This window comes from Periophthalmus magnuspinnatus, chromosome 11, assembly GCF_009829125.3.
Source record: "Periophthalmus magnuspinnatus isolate fPerMag1 chromosome 11, fPerMag1.2.pri, whole genome shotgun sequence".
Lineage (NCBI taxonomy): Eukaryota > Metazoa > Chordata > Actinopteri > Gobiiformes > Gobiidae > Periophthalmus > Periophthalmus magnuspinnatus.
In genome coordinates, this window is record NC_047136.2 from 18,629,031 (window position 1) to 18,652,905 (window position 23,875).

The following is a 23,875-nucleotide window of genomic DNA, read 5'->3' on the forward strand; positions in this document are numbered from 1 at the left end:
AGGCAATAAAGATCCTATAAGCTAGGTGAAGTCTCTAAATTAGAAGAAACCTAGCTGCTACAACATTTTAAACGAGGATAAACCGTAGATTACACCTGTAGAGTATAGCCTATATAAAACAGCACATACATGCTGAGAGATGAACTTGTATGTGATTGGAAGTAGGCCAGGTTTATTTAATTTAGTAGAAAATAGGAGGTAAAAGAAGTCTTCCTCACTTCATCTGTAGTTCTATATAGCTAAGGGACTTTATCAGCCTCCCACTGGAAATATCCATACAAAAGGCAATAAAGAGCCTAAGCTACACGGAGCCTCTAAATTAGAAGAAAATAACAGCCGAAAGCCGCGTATAGAAGTGCGTAAACACAGACGTCGCTTATCACAAAGTTCATAAAGTCCCCGAAATTCGACATGTCCTCACCTTCTCGTGACTGCGCGGAGGAAATCACGTTACAGTAATGGCGTAACCAGGCAACACTGCGGGACTCTTAAATAGGAGCGCGTGCAGGGGGGCGTATGACAAGTAGAAAGAGCGGCAAGCGCGAGGACGTGTTCAGAGACAGTGGCGGGAGCCCAACCGACGCACGCGCTATGGACTACTGCTGAGCCACAGAGAGCACAATCCCGCACGAGCGCAGCCCCAAACATTGTCCGCGCGCTACACCTGCTGATTTCACGCACTTTTCACTTCTTTATTTCTACTTGCTAGCGCGTAAGAATAAGTTATTTGTGCCGAGAATCAGTTTTGCGTAAAAATGAAACTGTTGCTTTTGCCACTTTTGATGGCCGTTTTTGCCACATGTCAAGTTTATGGCGAGGAGAGCAATCCCAGAGAAGATGCTGACTTCTGGACGAGCAGTAACCAGATACAGGTAAATATTTAGTCAGATCGGCTGTCTAATGGGCGATTTAGTTGTTAGAAAAATTTAAATAGCTTGTATAGCCTTTTGCTAATTGGATAAAATGTGTACATTCATTTGAAAGACAGATATTGAAACAGTCTACGTTTCTTACTCTTACCTAATAACACAGTATACATATTTTTTACTTTTCAGGCATAAAAGGTGCTCTTCTGGGGTATTTTTATTCTATTGATTTATTTATCATCATATAGATAGCTACTTTTTGCCTCGAGCTTCTTTATAAGATAGGTTACCCCAATTATATTAAACACACAATAAATCTCTAAGGCTACTCTTTACCAAATAAGTAAAAAAAGGGAGAAAATGTGGACAAAAATATGTTACATGTGCATTACCATAACGACCAATCATACTACATGTTCCTTATTTTGCCTATGTAATAAATTTGAGCTTAAAGAATGCTCCCTAAGCAATAAATAAAAGCTGATTGTTGATTCTAATTCTTATTTGTTGAGGGGGAAAAAAAACATATTTATTGACCAATACTGGAATAAAAATAAATAAATAAATTTAATACAATTTAAAAATGTATTAATAAATAAAATTGAATTAAACAATAAAAAACAAGAATAAAGGAATAAAATGCCGTGTTTTTTTTTTCTTTTCTTCCTAATATGAATATATAAAAATCAGGTCACTCCAAGAGCTGTATGTTATAGAAACAACATCATGACATCCATTTGAATCCAACATGAAGAGCAGTGTGTGGGTGCTTCGAAAAGGGTTACCCATCACTAATGGAATCACGCCTTAAGTGCACCTTACACTACCAGACCGAGTCCATTGACATAACACTCACGTCCGCTGCTTTGACTTTGCAAGTTGGAAACGTGCCAAGCTTCTTTGCTAATACTCTGAACTTATTGGCCACTTCCATTCTGCAGATGAATGTACAATAAATCTCCCAACAGACGCTACTGGGTCTCTCTCTCTCTTTCTAATGCACACTGTAAGAATCTATCTTATGAGATTAAAAGAGATTTCAGAATGACTAAGTGCTGCAAGGCGCGGTTAGGTGTCACTGTATCTCAGGCTCTTTTTAAATCTTACTTTTTTACCGAAATTGATCTGTTCTTCATGCATATTTCAACCAAACCAATCCATCTTTTTGTCTTTTAGGACGGCTGGATTTCAAACCCTTACCCCTTCAGAGAAATCCTCATGAGGATGACCCGAAAGCCGCGGCCGCACCAGTTTATCGGGCTGATGGGAAAACGCTCCATGGGTAACCATCAAACTTATCTTGCTAACATCAACACGTACTTGTCGTGTTGTGTTTGTGAATCTTTTGTGATAAATTTGCCCTTTTCTCCGCAGCGGCAAACGCACAGATCACCCACAAAAGTAAGTACCCGCCCTGACAGCCACAATTGCATGTTGTTGCAGATTCGCCGAAAAAGTCGTGACAAGAAAAGGGGAGGGGCTAGAAGCAGTCGTGTCGGATGACTCATTGTGGTTATTTATCAACGGTATTTCTGACGTCACACTTGATTATAGTATCGCGTGACGTATGTGACAGTAAAGAGGTGCAAAGACGTCAAGGAGAAGGACGTAAGCAGTGACATCAATTTGACGCAGAGTTGATGTGACTTTTAAAATGGTCTGGAGTACATGAAGAACTTTAATGTTTTATAATAAGGAAGTCAATATGATACAAAAATCTCTATTTGATAATAATAGAGAAATAGCAGTCACTAACAAAGGCGAAACAAGTGACATATTAAAAGATCAAATACAAATTGTAAATTAAACAAAAGAAATGAATACTTACATTTTTAGCTGTAAAATAATTCAAATATTTATTGTTTTGATTTTTTTACTGTCATAACATGAAAAGGAAGTCTTATTATGGCTGTATTCATCTGAATTATTTCATTTCATTTTCAACCATATTGCCAAACCCGTGTGTATCATTTGATTTACCTATTGATTTTCATTCATTGTAATTAGTGAGCGCACTCCACAATCAATGGGAGTTAACCTATATCAGAAATTCATGTGGGCTATGGATAATTCAGTTGGCATTTTTGATAAAGATAATATTTTTAATCAGCATTTATAACAGCCATTTTCCATCTTTAGTTTCAAAAGTTTTTAAAGTTACTTCAGTGTTCACCTTTTTATGACGCAAATCTGTTAAGTGCATAACAATATAATTATTATAAACCCAACTCGAAATTCACCCCTGTTGCCAAACTTGAAAACCGCTATTTGAATGTCAGCGGGTACAAAGTGCTGGGCAGCGTTTAATTAATTGACAGTAAAGGCAGACGATTGCTCTCTTTGTAATGTCTTTGAAGCCTTCTATAGTCATTTATGTGCGTGAGGGGTTCTCCAGTCTGCCAGGAGGAGAACAGATAACACAAACGAATGAGGAGGATGGGATTTTCCTCTCTCTCCATCCCTTTTTTTCCGCCTAAATTAGTCACCCACTCCTCGATCTAACAGTGCATAAGTCTGCATCTCATTTGTTGCTCTTATGCTGCCACAACCATAAGTCACTCATGATTAGGGAATGCGAGGACTGGGATCAGTGCCCCAAGGACATCCATCCGCCAAGTGAAATTGGATTGTTTACGCTCGTGGAGGATTTGCGAGCAGCAGATTTTTTTTGACCAACAACATCTGCACTCACAGCAGTGATGAAAGAGAATAATGTTGGACATTCCCATAGACTTAGCGCTAGCTCCAATTAGGCTAATGCATATATTGATGTGTTAAGTCTCGTCAGATTAGGCTGAAACTCTCAAACCAAGCTAATCTACTACAGCCAATCTTGCTGATTATATTACAGTTAATTACTGTGATTGGCAGAGCGGCCATTTTCCACTGAATCACTACTGTCCATCAAATTATACACTAGATGATCTGTTCGTTTCAGAGCAGCATGACTCAAAGATGGTTTCTCCTTTGTTGGGAATAAAAGTAATTCAATAAGACACTTGACCTTAACTTTGGGAAGAGAGGCTGTGTTTTAAAGAGCAGTCAACAAAACAGTACAAATATTTAAGAATTGCTATAGGTCAAACTTTGCAGTACAGTGTCTTAAAGGCAACTGAGCCCCACAGTGACCAACCACCCCCTGGATTCAGAAGTAAATTTACCATTCATGTTTTTTCAGAAAATTCAAAAATCTCTTAAGTTATTAAAACATTTCATTGAATCTTGTGTTTTAAACATGCTTTTTGGCCTTAAAGCAGTCTTGTAGTGGATATGAATTAATACATAGCTGGTTAGCCTCTGTGATGTCTTTGAACTCTTTGCCTAATATTTGATTTTTTTCCCAATTGTCTATAGGAAAAATGGGTGGAAAATTTACTTCCACAACACCATCCATGTTTCTATAACCAACACTGCACAAATCTATCTAAAATACTTGATGAAATAATTATACCTTTTGATCACAGTTGAAATTTCAATCATACAAATATGAAACCATGGCCTGTTTTTAGATAAATTATTGTACATCATTTTAAAGGTTGACAAGGACTAATAAATTGTCTAATCATTGCCTGCGTTTTCTTTCAGGGCATAAAATCAACTCTTTTGTCGGGCTAATGGGGAAACGGAGTGAAGAAGAACCAGGTACTTTTATTCTTTTAAATTGAATTATTAAATCCAAATTGTTATAATTGCATTAAAAATCCAACTTTTCTGTGTTTTTCTTTTTTGTTTTCTTTGCAGATTCTTATGAATGGAGCACAATACAAAGTTACGACAAACGCCGCTAACCCCACAACCACCACCACGCTTCTCATTTAGCCATCGCTCACACATGGAAGGGGAACCAACCATTTTGTTTTCTCCAGCCTGTGCATAGCTGTTTGTCCAATGAAAAGATTCTGTTTACACTAGTGATGTAGCAGTGCTGTACCTGTGCTGATTTTTAGTTGTCCCATGCAGAAATTTTGAAAGTAAGCTAACGGTAAGATGGAAAAAGCAATGTCATTCATTTGATGTTAGTTTCTGTGATGATTTTTGCACCATATCTCATGCCATATATGTTGTTGTGGACCATCCAAGCAAGGCTGTACCTCAGGGTATGGAGAAGATTGCACTGCCAAAGTCACTGTCTAGTGCCTCATACGAGTTTGATTACAATTGATTGTTCAGTGCAGTACGACACACTTGGAGAATTATGGCTTTTAAGTGACTTTATTAGCGCTGTCATTTTATCCTCACAGGCGCATATCTGTATGTTATTAGTGGTTGGACAAATATTAAAATTATTTTCTTTACCTGTTCAACTTCAATGAGTGTGATCTCTTATGTGTGGGGTGGAATGGGAAAATGTGGGGAAAAAATGCAGGCTTATCTGAAAATGTTAAAGGTGATTTCGAGGATGACTGTAATCCTCAGTCTAGGTAAGCTTCATAGCAAAAGAACATTTAATTCTGTTAATTGGCCAAAGATTTCAGAGTGAAGACATCATTTTGAAGTATTGCTGGGTTTCAGATGATATCACAACATGCTATTGGCGGATTTCAGATTCTACAATGTGAAGATGTCGTAGTCTCAGATGGGGCGGAGCCAGATTTTCCTATTAATAACTATATACTTTGCCATGAAATATCTAAAAGGTAAATTCACAAATTTCTATTAGTGACTAGACCCATTAACATCTTGTATTACAAAAAAAAAATAAAAATCAGACTTTCAAGAATATTCATTTTATCTGTCCCCCATCTGTATTAAATATTATTGGCCTACAGAATACTGTGATGTCATCTGAAACACAGCAATAAGATAATAATATTTAAAACAGATGGAGGGCAGCTAAAATAAATAATACTAAAAAATAGAAATGGTCAGGTTCACCATTTTGTGAATTTATATTTAGGATATTCCATGGCAAAGTACAATACTATCAATATGAAACTGGCTCTTACTTCCATCTGGGAGTAGGACATCAACCAGTCCAGAATCAGAAAGCCACCAATTGCTTAAAAAGTTTCCCAAACATATTATGATATGATACAAAAAACAACACAAGAATGTAGTAGCCAAAACAATTTATTTAGCACTCAGCTCTGCCAGACATAGAAAAATGAACCTACTTGATGAAAAGTTATTAAATGATACTATACAATGGGCTTATGCAGAAGACTAGACTGTTAGCATGACTAAAGCAAATCCTCATTCAACAGTGAAAAGTGAGCTAGCAACAAGTCTTTGGCACTGACATATGAATCAGCATCAATAAGGAACTGCTAGGATGTTCTTCACAAGCAATTCATCAAGTTCAGACCTTTGAGACAGTACTTGAGATATCACAGTTGTAGGTAGCACACATACAAATATGTTTTCATTAGCAGCATTGCATTCATAGTCAACATGTGAAAATAAAATGAAAATTAGATAGTGCTGCAGTTCTGCAAATCCAATCCTTTTTTTCCAGCAGAAACTTGTAGGCCAAGTAAGAGTCAGGTTTGTGGAGATGCAAGCTTACTCACAGTAAGGCTGCATGTTTTCTGTTTTGTTTTTTTTCAGAGCAGTAAACATAACCACATTGAAAAAATAAGCTTTTGTTTTGGCTAAAAAAGGAAAAAAAAACTATAGCTTTAAATGAGATGTACAAATAATAGCTAATAGCCAGTGTTAACAAGTTATTGTATTAAAGCTTGTTATATTCTTCAGATTAAGAAAAACACTAAGGCTAGAGCTAAAGCTAGAACATTTAGCATGATATAGGTCCCTCAACAATGTAATAACATCTACTTTTATGCAATAGAAAAGACAATATAGAGAAAGATGTAATAAATGTTATGTATGACACAGCATAATGGCACTTGTACAGAAAATGTATCGCCATTTTTGAGAGTTTTAACGTTAAGACTCTTATGTGGACTTTTATTGTTTCTATTGTTTGAAAAGCTGGTTGGCACGGTGATCGATTTGTTTGTTTGCCTCATTTTTCATTGTGTGGACAACAATACAACATTAAATATGACACAAATTTGCTTGAATTTTCAACTATTTTCACAATAGTTTTTCTACTTCTATGACTGTGTTTCTGCAGATTCAAAGTAAAGCCCGCCTGTAACTCTAACAAAGAAAATTACTCAAAAATAAATATCATAGCAGGAGGTAGCTGGATTCACTGGTCTTTCTCTGGCTTGTAGATGCTGAGGGTGCGGGCAGAGGGGTCAGTTGCGTTGGTCCAACGAGGCATCCAGAAATGGGACAGCCACTGGGCGCGCCCTGGGAATTGCTTCTCAAACACCTGTCTGTAGTAGTACGCCTCTTTGGAGGGAGGGGGGTTGTAAGGGAACGTCACGTGAGCCTTCTTCATCTGATCATCGTTCACCTAGAAGAATATAGAGTTTAATAAGTCACAATCATAAGCAGACTATATATATATATATATATATATATATATATATATATATATATATATATATATATATATATATATATATATATATATATATATATATATATACACACACACACACACATATACTGTCTGCTACTACATATATTGTAGTAGTGATTCATGATTGGCTGTAGTTGCTGAGGTTTAGGCAGTGACCATTCAGATCAGAGAGTCATTTTAGGTTTAAACCACCTCAATTTCAGCACTGAAACAGGCAACCCATGGGAGAGATTCATGAGAGGCTCATTCTGCACTTGAGAACCAAAACACTAAATTATAACATGAACAACTTGGCCATCATGTCCAAATTCCATCAGTTATCAGTAAAACTTATATATGATTTGAACATGTCTACCACATATTTAGGGACACAAATAAGTCAAGTTTATGGAATTAAAATTTAAATCTTACACACAGTTCCTTCAAGTTTATCCTAAATCAAAATAAAGCTCCAGCAATGGTAAAATTATGCTACAAAAAAAAAAAAAAATAAATAATAATAATAATAATAACAATCTACAAAGACAAGTCAAGTCCACCTGAAAAAGTGATACACATTTGTAATTTTGTCAGTTTTTGAGGAGACCATCTCTCCAGCACAACTTTATATGGAATGGAGCAGTAGGGTCCAACAGTTGTATATATAGGCATAAGTATACATGATGTGCAGCTGTGATGGTGTCATAACTGCTCTAATTATAAGTAGGTGTGATTGCAGGGTGTGTAGCTGCACTACTCAATCACATCATGGCCGAGATCCTCATGATTCAATACACCTTTTAAGGTAATAATACATTAAATAAAGTTGGAACTACTTAGTTGGCATTTTTAAATTACAGTGTGACTTTTAATATAATATATATTTAGATTTACATTGCATCTCCTGGGTTTCAACTGGCACTAAATATCAGGATGTATGGATATGTTCTGTATTATACCAAGACGACCATATAATAGTACTTTGGTAGCTGCTGGTGCATAGGTTTATGGGGTCCTGGTATAGTCCTAGTTTAAAACTTGGTTTGGAGTTGTTTAGTTTAGTTTAGTTTTGCTACAGCCCCAGATTAGTTATGTACCATCTATATAGTATGTAATACATCTTTGGATAAAATTAAAAACTAAGGTTAAGTTAAGGTCAGGTTAAGTTAAATTAAGGTACATTGTCCTCTGCATTTGACTATTGTGGGCTCAACATTTTTGCTCAGTAAAACTTGAAACTTGAGTGATTTGCCAATCAAAATGCTAAGTGTCTATAATAATCTCCTTTGAAATAAAAAAATAAAATTATATATATATATATATATATATATATATATATATATATATATATATATATATATATATATATATATATATATATATATATATATATATATATATATATTTTGTTCCAGAAGTCCCAGGGGGGAGACCCAAGACAAGCTGGAGGGTCTTGGCAGGGCTGGAGTAGGAAATTTGGGCATCTCTGCTCAAACTGCTGCCTCCATGGCCCGGCCCCAGATTAAGAGGAAGAAAACAGATGGATGGAAATACTGTGCAATACAACTGTAAAATGCCCTTTAAATGTATCTGAGTGGTTTTCATTTGCCAAACCCACCTTGATTTTTCATAATCCCAGTTTCTTAAAATGAATTAAAATGAATGACACTTTGCAGCTGATGCCAACAACATTCTCTGGGGATATGAAACTACTCTGTCTGAAGCTTTGTTACTGAAGTTAGGCTTTAATCTGAGCTTTGTTTTAACACAATCTGACCATAAAGAACTAACTTAGCTGGAACTACAACAGGTGAGCTGAATTGTTGCTGTTAAACAAGTCCCTCTCAAATAACATTACAGTCACAAGCTAGCTAGCATTAGCAACAGTTTTTCAGTTAGTCACTCTCACCTTTGTTGCTGAAAATCAAACATCTAAACAGCACCATGAACGCTCGTATTTATCACACACTCCTGAAAATGTGTTGCTTAAATCAATTTTGTGTTTTTTCATAACTTTTCAGGCGATCTTGAGAATTCTTTGGCACTGTGAACTTTCCACCTTAGCATACAGGCAGAGCACCCCCAGTGCGATGTCACCGCAAAGTAACAATTTTACAACTGTAGTATGTGTGTATGAATAGCTCTTGAACGTTAAGTGCTTGGAGTGCAGTGGAGGTGAGAACCCGGTGTATAAATATGGCAGTTTACCATTTCACCTTTCTTTACAACATTTCTGTTTAAAGTAGAAGCAATGGTGCAACAATCTATAACCACATGTGTTTGGGTCAGGTTTTGAAAAGGGCATGTTTATCTGTTCCGTACCACAGACTCCAGGTGCTCCTGCAGGCACATGTACCAGGACTTTTTAAAGGACATGATGCCGTCGCTGAAGGCCTCCTTACGCCTCCACAAGATCTCCTCTGGGATCAGGTCCAAGCCTTTGAACGACTCCCTGAGCAGGTGCTTCTCCACGCCGGCCTGTTCACGGGACAGCAGTGTGTTTTAATGGGCTACATCAATAATGTGTCACAACATGTGTAAGAATTCAACAGCAGAGGTGTAAATCCATTCACCCTGGGGACCCTCATCTCCTCAGGCAGAGACAGGTAGTACGCAGTCAGTCTGTGGTCCAGGAATGGCACCCGCATTTCTAGACTGAAAAGAAATATGCAGGGAATCAATATTGTTTTCCAGTACAAAATTGTCCTATTGGCACTCAGACTTGAGTCTTCTTGAGTTCAAATGCAAAATAACGAAGTACCGCAGACTTTATTGACATGTATGTACTGAATGGAGCAGGAGAACACTGTTACTGTTTGTAAAGGGCTTTAGAAATGGTTTATCATTCTAAATGTGTGTATTCAGAGTTGCACAAAGTGGAGGGTTGGCTTGCTTTGCTAGAAACAAGCAGGGAATGCCACCAGGCCAAATTACAAGTCGGATCAATGGATGGATCTATGGATAGGCAGGACCACTCATGGTAATAAGAATGTTTTTCCTAGTATTTTTGAGCAACAAAAACACCTGTAATTGAATAAATGCAATATAAGTTCAATGCCACAGTGTGGAACATTTAAAACAAAGCAATATAGGTTATCAGCTGCATAAAACTGCATGACACATAGAATACAGCATTATAACTATGTGGTGGTACATATTTCATTTGACTAAAAACTTTTTCTGTCTTGTGAATGGTAGAAGCAGAGATTTATCAACTTTCTGCAGAATAAAATAGTACAAATCAAGCATAAAATAATGCAAGCACAATGTTCATTATTCTACTGAAAGAAAAAAAAATGAGTGGACAGCGCCCTCTGTTGTTGGTTTATCAGAATAGGTTTAAATAAAGTGGCATTAGTAATGCATGACATACCCATGAGCAGAAGTGGTGCGGTCGGCTCTGAGCACATCAAACAGGTAGAGCTCCTTCAGCAGCCGCACACTGTCTTCTGATGCTGCTCTGGGAGAGGGGGCCTGGGAACAAGAGCAAGTTTACTTCATAATTACAGCAACCTGAAAGGAACAATGTGAATGATATTAAAATTAACCAGGCTTTCAATAATGGTATTATGTTATTATCTTAAAATAGCTGGCATTTTTTGTTTACTACATGGATATTTATCACTCCAATTAATTTGTCACTCCCACATTCTTCCCCTTTCAGGCTTACAAACCCCAAAATATTCTAAAATAGTAGAGATAAGGCATGCCATCTATATGGAAAACAAGTCTTGAGAACAAGTCTGGTGAAGGTGAATAGTCTTTTATAGTTTAATAGTCTTTTTGCACATCACATCAGGTTTGTGAAGCTGTGGTGTATTGTTTTGTATCCTGCTCTATTATTTATTAAAAACTGTCACTGTCACTGGGAGCATGATTGAGGTAGGCTTGTGGGTAGAGCATTGTACAAAATCTTACAGTTAACCGTAAGGAGGGTTTGAATAGGGTCTAGGAGTGATTGCTAGATTACTCAAACATGCACAGATGACATATAAACCACTTCAGGCATGTTTTGATAAGGGAACAGTGTTATGACATGGTAGAAAGCTCCAAAAAGTCGATTTTGCAAAATATCCCCAACATGTAAAGTCAATACTACACACTTCTCTACAGCTATTTGTCTAAGCATGTTTTACTTACTATGAGTTGAGAACACACCTTATGGAAGTAGATGTATCCCTGAGCCAGCTCATCAGACCCCTCTCCAGAGAAGATCACCACACTGTCAGTCTTCTGCTGGATGTACTTCGACACCATGTACATACCTACAACAATAACAATACCACATTTTTTAGGATTATATAACCATTGTAAAGAATCATATATGAACTTATCAACCATCTACATCTGTGTGTCCCATGTGGTCGGTCAAACATATTGAAATTCCAGTGTCATTCAGAAAAGTCACTGAGGAGGAAGGAGAGAAGCATACCAGACACATTTGTATCACATCATTGGGCACATGGATGTTAGGCAGCATGCTCATATAGTATTTTAATGGTAAAAGCTTTTATTGCCAGTGTTACAGCAGTGTATGGAAAATATGACCAAAAGAAGGCTAGTAAAAATGTTTATATTTATATGAATTATGCGCCTAGAGTTTTTAATTTCATTTCTTTTCTTTTAATGCAGACGTATTGTGTAAAAATCGACCTTTTGGAGCTTCTAATCATGTTATAGTCGTTTCCCCTTCTCATTTACTTTCTCGGAGTTGTATTGTATTGTATGGTGTGATTCATGTGCATTTGAGCAACTTTTAATCACTTATTTTCAAGACGCCATATTGCTGATCAACTGCGTCCTCAGTATACGCCCACTTCTCTGTACTTACTTCGATCTCTAATTTTATTTTCTTGGTGATACGTTTAGTATTCAGCAACATCGTGTAGGCATTTTGGAGTGATCTGCAGCTATCTTTGTTGGGATGATGTTTATGGCGATGTCACCTGCCACTGAGCACTGCATTTCTCTAATGCGGAAGTCAGTGGCCTTTTTAGATGAATATTGCAATTTAAAATGTCCAAACATATCAAATGATCCACGAGTGTCATAGATTATAACTATACAGCAGACACAAGCAAATAGGTCATCTTTAACTCATAGTACATTCAGTTCAACTATACAAAATGTAGCATTCTCAGGAGTAGTAGTTATTATTTGGCCTGTTATAAAAGTGATACGGATTGTTCAGAGTGATTTTACCCACCCACAGATGCCCGTATAGTGGTGATGTCATATGTCTCCAGGTGATAGATGACTTCTTCTACAGCTTGGATCCCCTCTTCCACTGAGAAGTTCACCTCGTGGTGCTCACTGCCGATGTGAGCAGCTACCTACAACCACACACATACAAGTGCTGCTTAGACTACAGAGAGTTTGTGTCAATATAGCTGTGCATTATAATACAAAATACATTAGTTAAATATTCCAATACATGAACAATTTTAAATACAGAAAATACAAAATATGTTGTGAAAATTAATACTGAAAAATGTGCAACAGAAAGTCCAGGGAAAAAAATTTAGCTGTAATTCCATTGGGCCAGGGTGTGGTTTGGCATTATCACAACTCTATTTTGTTTTAGGTCAATAGTTTAATAAATATGAAACAATGACAGAAGAAAATATAAAAAACAAGCACTTGTTCAAATTGTATACTGAATGACTGAAATCCAAAAAACAAAACACAAAAAACACTAGATTTCTTTTAATGCCATTTAACATTAGAAGAAGATTACATCACAAACTAAATATGGACCTTGCGGGCAGCCAGAACATCAGGGCTGTCGTCTGAGCCAATGGAGAAAGTCTGGATGGGGTACTGCAGTTTGTCCTCTTTGGCCAACTTCACCAAAGTGGCTGCTACCAGGCTGGAGTCCAGACCACCTGATCAACAAGAAAAACAATGATCCAAAGACTTACAAAGCCCTTTCCTATATTTGGCATTTTAAGTCGTGTGAACAACAAGGTTTAAAAAATATTTATATCAGTTAAATTGTATTTAGAGATCAAGTAACCCATATGTAGTAATAATAACACACCTGTTAAGTGCATTACAGGCTTGTTGAAGCCCCTCAAAGTGCTACACTGTGGTCTTTATTCATGCACTTGGTGCATGAACTTGGTGCAGACTGACAGAAGCAAGGCTGCCAAACTGCACCATTGTTCCGTCCAACCACCACTAATCACTCACGCATCACACTAGACGATACAGAGGTGTCTTGCTTAAGGACACAACAACAGAACTTGGGCCAAGCAGGAATCGATCCTCTTTTGTGTTGGGGGACAACTGCTCTAATTACTGAGCCACTGTCACTGCATTAAACTCAAGTTAGGGAAGTTAGATGGGTCTCCAAAACTACAAGACAAAGTCACCATAGGTTTAACCCCTGCCACCTATATAATTGAGAGAATATATAGGAGTCTTCCTACCTGAGAGAAGACATCCGATTCTGCGGTGAGACATGAGTCGCTTCCTCACAGCGTTCTCAAACAGAGCTCTGATGTTACTCTTTACCGTCTCTTCATCGAAACCTGCATTTGCAACATGTGCAAATATGAGTAACTACTGAATACAGATTGAATATTAGCAAACATTCTTCTATTTTATTTCTTGGGGTTGTTTATTGTGCTTGTTAAACAGGGGGTATTATGGAAAAAAAAATTTTTTTTTAGCTTTCTACCATGTGATTGTTGTTCCCTCATCAAAACTATCTTAGAGCGGAACATTAAACTTATAAAACATGTTAACACCCCGTTTTTGACAAATATAGCATTTTCAAACAATAAAAGGTAACATGGTGATCTAAATGTTATGTGTTAGCAGTTAATACCCAATAGAAGTAAAATACCCTCCTCTTTAACTGATTAGTCAGCCAAATAATTAAACACATCTTTTAATCTATCCATTTATCATTTCATTCAGTCAGTATGTATTTCAACAGAAAGAGAATCACAGTTCAGTGATATAAGTGATGCGTTTTTATGTCAGATGGCCTACCTGTCACAACAATTAACACTTACTGTGATTGTGTGGGGAAAAGCTGTCGTGCCCAGGGATACAAAAATAGTACAATGAGTTGAAAACAAACCTAATAAATATTGAAAATGTTTGAATTATTGGTGAAAAAAATCTTAGCTTCATAACAGTGTAACAGTGTAACAGTAACAATACTAAAATTTCAAACTTGATTTGAAAAGACTCAATACTCATTACCACAATTACCAAACACTCTTTCTTTATACCATAGAATGTCATTTTCAAAATTAAATCATAATACTTTCTTTTATTTTACCATGTGTCTTATATCTGTGTTATCCCTCAGTGTCCAGGTAGGTTCCATAATGGTCCATGGGCGTATACTAGTCTATGTGTAGTATTTGTTCTAATACAACTCAAGATCATTCTAAAACTATTCAGAAAAGGTTCAGTTCTGTCCTCTGAATGTGATCTTCTTAGTATCAATGCCTGTTTCGATACTAGTTTTAGTATTGATTAGGATCTGACTTTCGTTCCTTTTGACAACCCTAATTCTCAACGACAACATATCAAATTTGCAAGTATGAAAAAAAAAGTATAGCGTACTTGTGGGCAGTCTCTCCACAGTGTCGTAGACGGCGTGGGCAGGCTCCTGTGTGCAGCAGTGAAACTGGTCCATCTGAATAGACTGCACTTTCCCATTAGCCTTCAAATCAAAGACCTCGAAGTGTCCAGGGAGGAAGGGCACTACGCTGGCTGAAGAAGGCACGGTGTGAGAGAGCTCCGTCAAACCTAGGACCACAGAAATAAAGCAATTATGCATAGTTACAATACTTCTATTAAATTACATGTTTTCAAATTAAATAATGGAAATGCATTGGAAATGTGTTTCGGTCGTCAAGGTCCCCGCCTTCGACCTCCGCCCAGATCTCTTTACACCGGCCTTTCACAGATCCTCTTGCAGGTGGTGGGTCCACGGGCGGATGGCCCCACATCGCTCCTTCGGGCTGAGCCCGGCCAGGGTGGGGCCCCCGTAACAACGGTTACAGGCTACGTAACTGGCCTTGATTGTGTCCTCATCATGAAAGGCTTCTGAACCGCTCTTAGTCTGACCCATATGTTGTTGGGGACATAGCTCCCAGGATCATTTAGGTGCTCAGACCCCTCCACACCTCCACTTCAAGGAGGGGGAATGTGGAAATGTGTTTGGAGTGTAAGATTGACAGGCAAATCGGTGTATCGGACTGTCGTGGTAAAGAAGGAGCTGAGTTGGAAGGCAAAGCTCTCGATTTACCGGTCGATCTTTGGGTAATGACCAAAAGAACAAGATCGCGGATGCAAGCGGCCGAAATGAGTTTTCTCTGCAGGGTGGCTGGGCGCTCCCTTAGAGATAGGGTGAGGAGCTTGGTCACATGGCAGGAGCTCGGAGTAGAGCTGCTGCTCCTCCATGCTGAGAGGAGCCAGCTGAGGTGGCTAGGGCATCTGTTCTGGATGCCCCCTGGCCACTTCCCTGGGAAGGTGTTCCAGGCATGTCCCACCAGAAGGTGGCCCCAGGAAAGATCCAGGACACGCTGGAGGGACTATGTCCTCCACTATGTTTATTTGGAATGTTTCAAAGTATGGCTTTAAACCTATGCATTTGTTCAGTTACAATAGTATTGTTGCCTGGGATTCAGACTACACACTTCTTAAATACTTTACGAAGATGTGTGTCTGGTCACTGGTGAAGTTCCCTGTTTTCAAATGGACATGACTGACAGGTGGATTAGGGACATGCATGGTTCATTCGTAAAAAAAGGAAAAAAAAAACACAGACGGCAAAAAAAAATTGTGAATTTCTGCAGATTCAATGGGTGAAGCACTAAACTCTGTTAATCTGAGGTGAAATCAATTTGATTTCATTTGTAAATCATAGGTGATCAATGAGCTCCATTCTTTCACGTGTCACTGAAAAAAGATGATATTTGACGCGGCTTAAAAGGCAACGGACCAGACTGATCAATCTGTATAAAATATACAGAGAGATGACATTCTGGATTTGCTAGGCAAGTTGTATTGCTCAAACTACATTCTTCTGTGAGCAGGGTCACCTCTCCACAGATCTGACTTGTAACTTGACCTGTCATATTTTAATAATAAAAACATACAGAGATAATTCCATGCAGTTAGGATCTTGTTATACTATTATTATCACATTGTCACCTTTAGCTTCAGAGCAGACAGCCAGGAAGCCATCATCAGTGAGGAGCTTGAACAGGGGCCTGACTCCGTATGTGTCTCGCCCAATGAACACTTTGCGGTTAGCCGTGTCCAGAAGGATGAAGGCAAAAACCCCGTCCAGCAGGGAGGCCATCTTCTGCACCCCGAAGCGGCTATACAGGTGCAGCATCACTTCCCCATCCACATTGGTCTGGTGCTCGAAACCAAACTGCTCCTTCAGCTGTGGGTGGAGCAGAAATTACAATATGTTTTGTAGATATAGATGGATTAACCTTTAAACTTTTGCAATGTGTAATTTTTCAGGTGAGGGTGTGGGGGTTCATTTCAATTCAATTCATTTTAATTTTGTAACGCCCAAAATCACAACAACAGTTGTCTCGAAGGGCGTTCATGTTTTGGTTGATGGGGGAAATCGGAGTACCCGGAGGAAACCCTTCCAGACACGGGGAGACACATGCAAAACTCCACACAGAAAGGCCTGGGCAACCCGGGGATCGAACCACACCTTCTTGCTGTGAGGCATGAGTGTTGCCACTCAGCCACCGTTCTGCCTACACACAAAAACAAACAGGAAAATCAAACAACAGGAAAAATCAGACAAAACAAGAAAAATCGGCCAGGCGAGGAGGAGGGAGGGGGGCGGAGGAGGGCCAGGCAAGGAGGAGGAAGACCAGGCGAGGAGAAGGAGAGCCGGGTGAGGAGGAGAGGGAGGCGGGTGGAGGAGGGCCAGGCGGGGAGGAGGAGAGGGTCCAGCTGTCATCGGGGCATCTGAAAGAGTTACACTCCACAGGGGGGAGTGGGACAGGGGACAACATGTGAATAGCATTGCTGATGAGAAAATAGGAGGAAGCAGAGGATAGTGCTCATGTTGCCATACTTCCCCCAGCTAGTTATCTCCTACTGCAGCTTATCTTATCCCGGGTTTTAATGTCACTCCCAGCCAATCTGATCATAGTTAGTTCGGAGTGACATTAAACTAAGTAACCTGGTCATAAGCTATACTGAAGAGGAAGGTTTTAAGCCTGGTCTTAAATACAGAGACTGTGGGGGCCTGTTTAACATCACCAGGGAGTTGATTCCATAGTACAGGAGCTTGGTAACTGAATGCTCTCCCTCCCACTGTACTTTTGGACACTCTAGGAACCACTAATAGTCCTGCATTCTGAGAGCGGAGTGCTCTGTTTGGCTGGTACGGGACAATAGCATCTTGCAGATAGGATGGGGTCATACCGTTTAGGGTTTTGTATGTCAGGAGGAGGACTTTGAATTTGATTCTAAGCTCGACAGGAAGCCAGTGCAGATATTTTAGTACAGGACTGATGTGGTCTCTTCTTTTAGTTCCTGTTAAGACTCTGGCTGCTGCATTTTGGACCATCTGGAGGCTCCTTATAGTACTTTTGGGGCAGGCGGCGAGCAGAGAATTACAGTAATCAAGTCTGGAAGTAACAAATGCATGGATGAGTTTTTCAGCATCGTTTTTAAGTAAAATATTTCTAAGTTTAGTTATATTTCGCAGGTGAAAGTATGCGTTTTTACAAGCTAGGTTTATATGGGCTGTGAATGAGAGATTTTGATCAAATAGGACTCCAAGTTTTTTTTACAGTAGGGCTAGAAGCTATACTCACATTGTCGAGTGAGATTATCTGGTCTGACAGAGAATCTCTTTGACCTTTGGGACCAACGACAATGACCTCTGTTTTTTCAGGATTTAAGAGCAGGTAATTCAAGGTCATCCAGGTTTTTATGTCCTTCACACAGGCACTGAGTTTATCTATTTGATCAGTCTGATTTGGTTTCATTGATAAGTACAGCTGAGTGTCATCAGCATAGTAGTGAAAATTAATGCCATGTTTTCTGATAATGTTACCCAATGGCAACATATACAGAGTAAATAGGATTGGACCAAGCACAGATCCTTGTGGAACACCACAGGCTACTTTAGAACAGGGAGAGGTGCACTGGTTTATACTAACAAACTGGTACCTATCTGATAGATAGGATTTAAACCATTTGAGGGCGGTGCCTCTGATTCCAATGTCACATTCTAACCTCTGCAGTAGAATGTTGTGATCAATGGTGTCAAACGCTGCACTGAGGTCCAGTAGGACCAGGACTGAAGCCAGCCCGTTATCAGCAGCTAGTAGTAAGTATTTTGTTACTTTAAGCAGTGCAGTCTCTGTGCTGTGGTGAGCTCTGAATCCAGATTGAAAATTTTAAAATATATTATTGTCCTGCAGGTGGCGGCAGAGCTGTTTCACCACCACTCGTTCTAGAATTTTTGAGAGGAAGGGAAGATTAGAGATAGGTCTATAGTTGGCTAGTTCATCAGGATTTAGGTTAGTTTTTTTCAAAAGGGGTTTAATCACAGCATACTTAAAGGACTGAGGAACGTAGCCATTTTCTAACGACATATTTATTATGTTATGGACGGAATCTATTATTAGGGGGAGGGCTCCTTTGAGGAGTCTGATTGGAATAGGGTCGAGCAAACAGGCTGATGGTTTGGACGACATGATGGCTGAGGTAATCTCCACCTCATCAACAGGAGTAAATTTATCTAATATTATTAGAGGATCCATGTGGGATATTGGTATTACAGACTGGATTTGCTCAGAGCTGATTTTTGGAGTAGCTTTGTTGATTTTGTCTCTAATGGTAATTTTGTAATCGAAGAATTGAAAAAAGTCACCACAACTAATGTTCGAGGGGATAAGAGACTCATTAGCAGTGTGGGAGTTTGTCAGCCTGGCTACAGTGCTGAACAGAAATCCGGGGTTATTTTTGTTTACTTCTATTAGATTTGAATAGTATCTGGTTCGGGCTTTCCGCAGAGCGGCCTTATAAGTGAGCAGGCAGAGCTTCCATGCCTTCAGAGACTGCTCAGAGCGCGAGCGGCGCCAAAGCTTCTCTGTGCGTCTTACATGTTGTTTGAGTGTCCTGAGCTGTAACGTGTACCATGGAGCCGGAGGTCTTGGTTTAATGCTTTTCTGTTTTAGCGGAGCTACAACATCGAGAGCAGATTTTAAGGTGAGCATTGTTCTGTCAACCAATTGATCAGTGACAATTGGATTAAAATTATTTTCATTGTCACAGGACATATCTTTTAGGAATGGCTCAATAATTTCTTTAAACTCTGTAACCGATTTATCTGATAATGTTCTTTTCATTATAGTTTTTTTTCTGCAGGGCTGGATACTCTTTTAGTATAAATTCAAAGGTAATTAAGAAATGGTCAGAGAGTATAGGGTTTTGAGGAAAGACAATTAGATCATTAATCTCAATACCATAGGTTAGAACGAGATCTAGAGTGTGATTGTGACAGTGAGTCGGCTTACTCACACTCTGGGTGAAACAGATCCCATCCAGGAGCGCGCCAAAAGCATTACTGAGGCAATCACTGCCGTTATCTACATGTATGTAGAAATCTCCAACTATAACAATCCTTTCCCAATTCAAAACTAAACTTGAAATGAAATCAGAAAACTCTGTCAGGAAGTCGGCATATGGACCAGGAGGTCGATAAATTATTATAAATATAACTGCAATTGGGGCACGTAATGGAGAGTGCGAGGCTTTCAAAGGAGAGGTATGTATAGTTTGGTTTAGGGCTGAGAATTAGACTGGAATGAGAGATGATGCCCACACCACCTCGACCTGTGCTCCGGGCACTCTTGATGGTGTAGATTCGTTTAGTCTAACATAATCATTTTGCCCGAAGCCATGTTTCAGTTAGGGCTAGCAGATCAATATTAAGGTCGCCAATTAGTTCATTTATTAAAAGAGATTTGGAGGAAAGAGACCTGATGTTTAGAAGTCCACATTTTACACACTTATCATTCAGCAACCTGTCTTCAAGGAGCCTTGAATCTTCTGCAGCATATATTTTGCATTTACTATGAGAAAATACCATGAAAAACATATATTCATAGGTCCTGTGATGTCACCCACCTGTCTCCAAGGAGATAAGTTTAAAGAGGAGGTATTTTACTTCTACAGGGTATTAACCGCTAACACCTGACGCATTTAGATCATCCCCTTACCTTTTATTGTTTTGAAAATGCTATATTTGCTGAAAACAACATATTAACATGTTTTCTAAGTTTCACTTTTGTATTTGATACTCTGAGTCACTCCTTCAGAACGAACATTTCACACAAAAAAACCCAAAACTATAGTACATCTATGTAGATAAGCAGGTGACAGACCCTCCATGAATAAAGATACATTGAACACCTTAAAATGTAAACACTTACTTTTCACCATGTTTTAAGAGCTCAATGTCATGCTATGCTAACCTAATTTCCAGGAATGCAAGTGCACTTCCATGTTTTTAAAGTCCATATCACTATAGCAGAAGATGGCACAACTTCCAATTGAGCAGTTTGAGTTAATTACTTATTATTAAAGATTCGATATTGAAGATTTTTATTGTCATTGTCATAAAAAGCAAACAAAAAAACAAAAACAAAGTTATGTTTAGAGCATTAAACCCTTCATGGTTTTGATGTGGCAGTCTGTACAAAAAAAAAAAAAAAAAAGTACTATAATCAGAACTGCACCTGTTTTGCCAGAGCCTTAACCTGCAGATAGAGGACACATACAAGTTTTACTCATTCTCAATGTATGGACAGGCCATGCCTCATGTGAAAGCTTACAGCCTTCAGAATTCACTCACTGAGCCGCAGAGGCTGCACTAGCACTGATTGGATCTCTCATTTGGGTTGCCAGTTTCAATGCTGAAATTCAGTTTAAACCTAAAAGGGCTCTGAATCCTCAGTACTTGAGCCCCAACACCTATACCCGATCATTAATGCCTCTGTTGCTGCAATAAATGCTGCCCAACTACTGAGAATAACAAAAATTTGTATTTGTCCTCTATCTGCAGGTTAAGGCTCTGGCAATACAGTTCAGTTGTGGTTGTGGTACCTTTTTTAAAACTGTAAGAGCGCAGGCTACATACAGTTCCTTTAACCTAACATGACTTTGACCATGCTGGGACATACTGTGAGGTGGTTGTAGATCTCTCCATTATAGCAGAGCCAGAGGTAAGGGAACTTCTTGACCCGTAGTGGCTGCATGCCGTACAACTGGTCTACTATGGCCAGGCGGTGGAAGCCGAAGCAGCAGTTGGTGAAGCCATTGACGTTCTCAAAGCGGAAGGCGTCCGGTCCTCTATGAGCGATTTTCATGGCACTAGTGCACTGTACCGACAAGCACTCATCACTGCCAAATAGGGCCCAGATACCACACATGCTTCTGAAATCAGAAAGGGGTAACTGGGGACAAAATGGAAAATTATAGATGGTCATTATTGCAAAAAAAATTCAATGTAAGTTCAATGTTCAATGTAAATGTTCATCCGTGCTCATGGATGAACATTTACATTGAATGACAGTGGGTTAGTAGTAGAGCACTCTGAAGGTGAGATACTGCTGCTCAGACCAGTGTACAGAAACTGTGTTTGCAACTGTGGGTAAAATATTCAACACATCTCACCTAGTAAGAATGATTGAGCAGTGATGGGAAGAATACTTTGAAAATGTATTTAGTAACGGAATACTGAATACTTGCATTAAAATACATTTTGTAATGTATTCTGAATACTTGGAATACTTTTACAACGAGTTGCATTTAGGTGACAGTGTAAACATGTAACATAGGATTAAAAAAAGCTTTATGTTTGTTTCACAATTTGTCATGCATTTCTATTCCTATAAATAATTGGGGAAGGAAAAATCGCACATCCACACACCATAAGAGCAGAGTTTTCTATTTTTCTGACTAATTCAGTACAGTTTGAATCCTAAATTGTGTGATTACGTACTGCAATGTATCCCTTTGAATTTAAGAATGTAACTTTATTCTGAATACAACCAAATGAATGAGTAACTATATCAAAATATAGTTACTCAAAAATTGTATTATGAATATGTACTTTTGATACATGTATTGAGGTACTTCCTACTGTGTGTGATTTGCGATGGTCAACGAGGCCAATACCACAGATTGCCAGTATCAATTCTGTTACTCTATCCCAGGGCAGCTGTGGCTACAGTAATGTAGAGTAAATCAGTAATGCAAAGTTAAGTGTCTTTGAGCATCCAAAATGTGATAGATTTAAAATTTGGCTTTTGCTATGGACCAGATCTGGACGACTGAGGATTTACACAGACAAGGTGGAGTGTTTTCAACTTGAGAAAAGAACTCAGCCTAAATATGAAGGGTTTGTGTGTTAAACATGTGTGAATGAAACAAAGGACAACTGCAGGCATGTTTTAGTTAGGAAACAACATTAAAACATAAATCAGGAAATTGCGTAATATGGGACCTTTAATTATGCCAAGAGAGTTTTGAATGTGGCGGCTTCACGATGCTCCTGACCTCGCACACATACAGCAAAAGACATTTACGTAACGTCCTACGCACTGATTAGGCAATGAAACTGGGTACATGTCACTTAAACCCTAAACTTTACCATCTTTACCATCTGGTGACAATGGTGTCGATATGGTAACATCCAAAACATGCCTTGAAATGCAAGTGGTTAATACATTTAGTCGCACCCAACTCACTAGACTGGTTAACACAAATTATCCAGCTTGCAAAGTGCATTATGCAACATGGCAACACATTAGCACCACGAGGACTGAACACTTTTGACAAACAGCTTTTTAACATTTTTAAAGTAAGTTAAAATAAATATTGGCAGAAAATTACCTGCTGTAAGTCTAAGTTCGCATTAAATTTTTTAAATATTTTTATTCGTCGACGTAGATACTAATTAATATTTTTAAAAGAATTAATCATTTTACATTCGGTTTAAACTAAAATTAATGCATTTGAATGATCAGTGAGAGGTTTAGACAGTACAATATTAGTATTTCACTGCATTTAACGTTCGATCGGCTAATAGAAAGTCTACAACTTAGCTATAACTTAATTTATATGAACGTTATTATTGCACGCGGAGGTTTTAAGATGTAATATTACTCAAGCTTTCATTATAGTCACTTACCCGTTTGTATACAGTGAATTATAATGAAGAATCTAACTGTAGTATCAGGCGGAATCAGGATGCAGATAGTAGAGATGCACGCAACCCGCAGCCACGCACGTTAAGTGTGTTTTTATCACTCAGCGTAACAGGAAACACGCTGTTACTTCACAATAAAAGCCCACAATTAATCGTGTTTAAAATTGACAACAAAAATTAAAGCAGATTTAAAATTACACTGTCAAAACTGTATGAGTTTGTTTTAATTGCTAGGCAAATTAAGCAAATATATATTCATTTTTAGCTAGAGTAAATTTTGCATCAATTTATTTTTACAGTGCGCTTACCGGAAGTGTTTAAATGAGTTACCGCAAACTTGATGCTGGTACAATATTGCATCACCTG

General features: G+C 38.5%; 2 protein-coding genes across 2 annotated transcripts; one reads left to right on the forward strand and one right to left on the reverse strand.

Annotated features, from left to right (window-relative positions):
- Positions 1 to 560: 560 nt before the first annotated feature.
- tac1 (tachykinin precursor 1) lies at positions 561 to 5,174 on the forward strand. The gene is made up of 5 exons (XM_033975276.2): positions 561 to 872; positions 2,043 to 2,148; positions 2,241 to 2,267; positions 4,452 to 4,508; positions 4,608 to 5,174. Exons 1-5 carry the CDS (start codon positions 756 to 758, stop codon positions 4,652 to 4,654), a joined length of 354 nt encoding a protein of 117 aa, XP_033831167.1. The 5' UTR covers positions 561 to 755; the 3' UTR covers positions 4,655 to 5,174.
- A 1,831-nt stretch (positions 5,175 to 7,005) lies between these two features.
- On the reverse strand, positions 7,006 to 23,612 carry asns (asparagine synthetase). The gene is made up of 12 exons (XM_033975637.2): positions 23,492 to 23,612; positions 21,480 to 21,752; positions 16,459 to 16,696; positions 14,863 to 15,048; positions 13,710 to 13,811; positions 13,036 to 13,163; positions 12,485 to 12,611; positions 11,437 to 11,543; positions 10,652 to 10,752; positions 9,852 to 9,933; positions 9,601 to 9,756; positions 7,006 to 7,230 (listed from the first exon to the last, which is right to left on the reverse strand). Exons 2-12 carry the CDS (start codon positions 21,726 to 21,728, stop codon positions 7,021 to 7,023), a joined length of 1,686 nt encoding a protein of 561 aa, XP_033831528.1. The 5' UTR covers positions 21,729 to 21,752; positions 23,492 to 23,612; the 3' UTR covers positions 7,006 to 7,020.
- Between the last annotated feature and the right edge of the window lie 263 nt (positions 23,613 to 23,875).

Bases quoted from the DNA above. Each gene is read 5' to 3' on its own strand.
- tac1 (XM_033975276.2), top strand. From the start codon at position 756: ATGAAACTGTTGCTTTTGCCACTTTTGATGGCCGTTTTTGCCACATGT. The intron at 2,149-2,240 runs GTAACCATCAAA...TTTTCTCCGCAG, and splicing joins GATGGGAAAACGCTCCATGG to CGGCAAACGCACAGATCACC. The intron at 2,268-4,451 runs GTAAGTACCCGC...GTTTTCTTTCAG, and splicing joins CGCACAGATCACCCACAAAA to GGCATAAAATCAACTCTTTT.
- asns (XM_033975637.2), bottom strand. From the start codon at position 21,728: ATGTGTGGTATCTGGGCCCTATTTGGCAGTGATGAGTGCTTGTCGGTA. The intron at 12,612-13,035 runs GTCCATATTTAG...GTGTGGTTGTAG, and splicing joins ATGTTCTGGCTGCCCGCAAG to GTAGCTGCTCACATCGGCAG. The intron at 11,544-12,484 runs GTGGGTAAAATC...TTATTGTTGTAG, and splicing joins CACTATACGGGCATCTGTGG to GTATGTACATGGTGTCGAAG.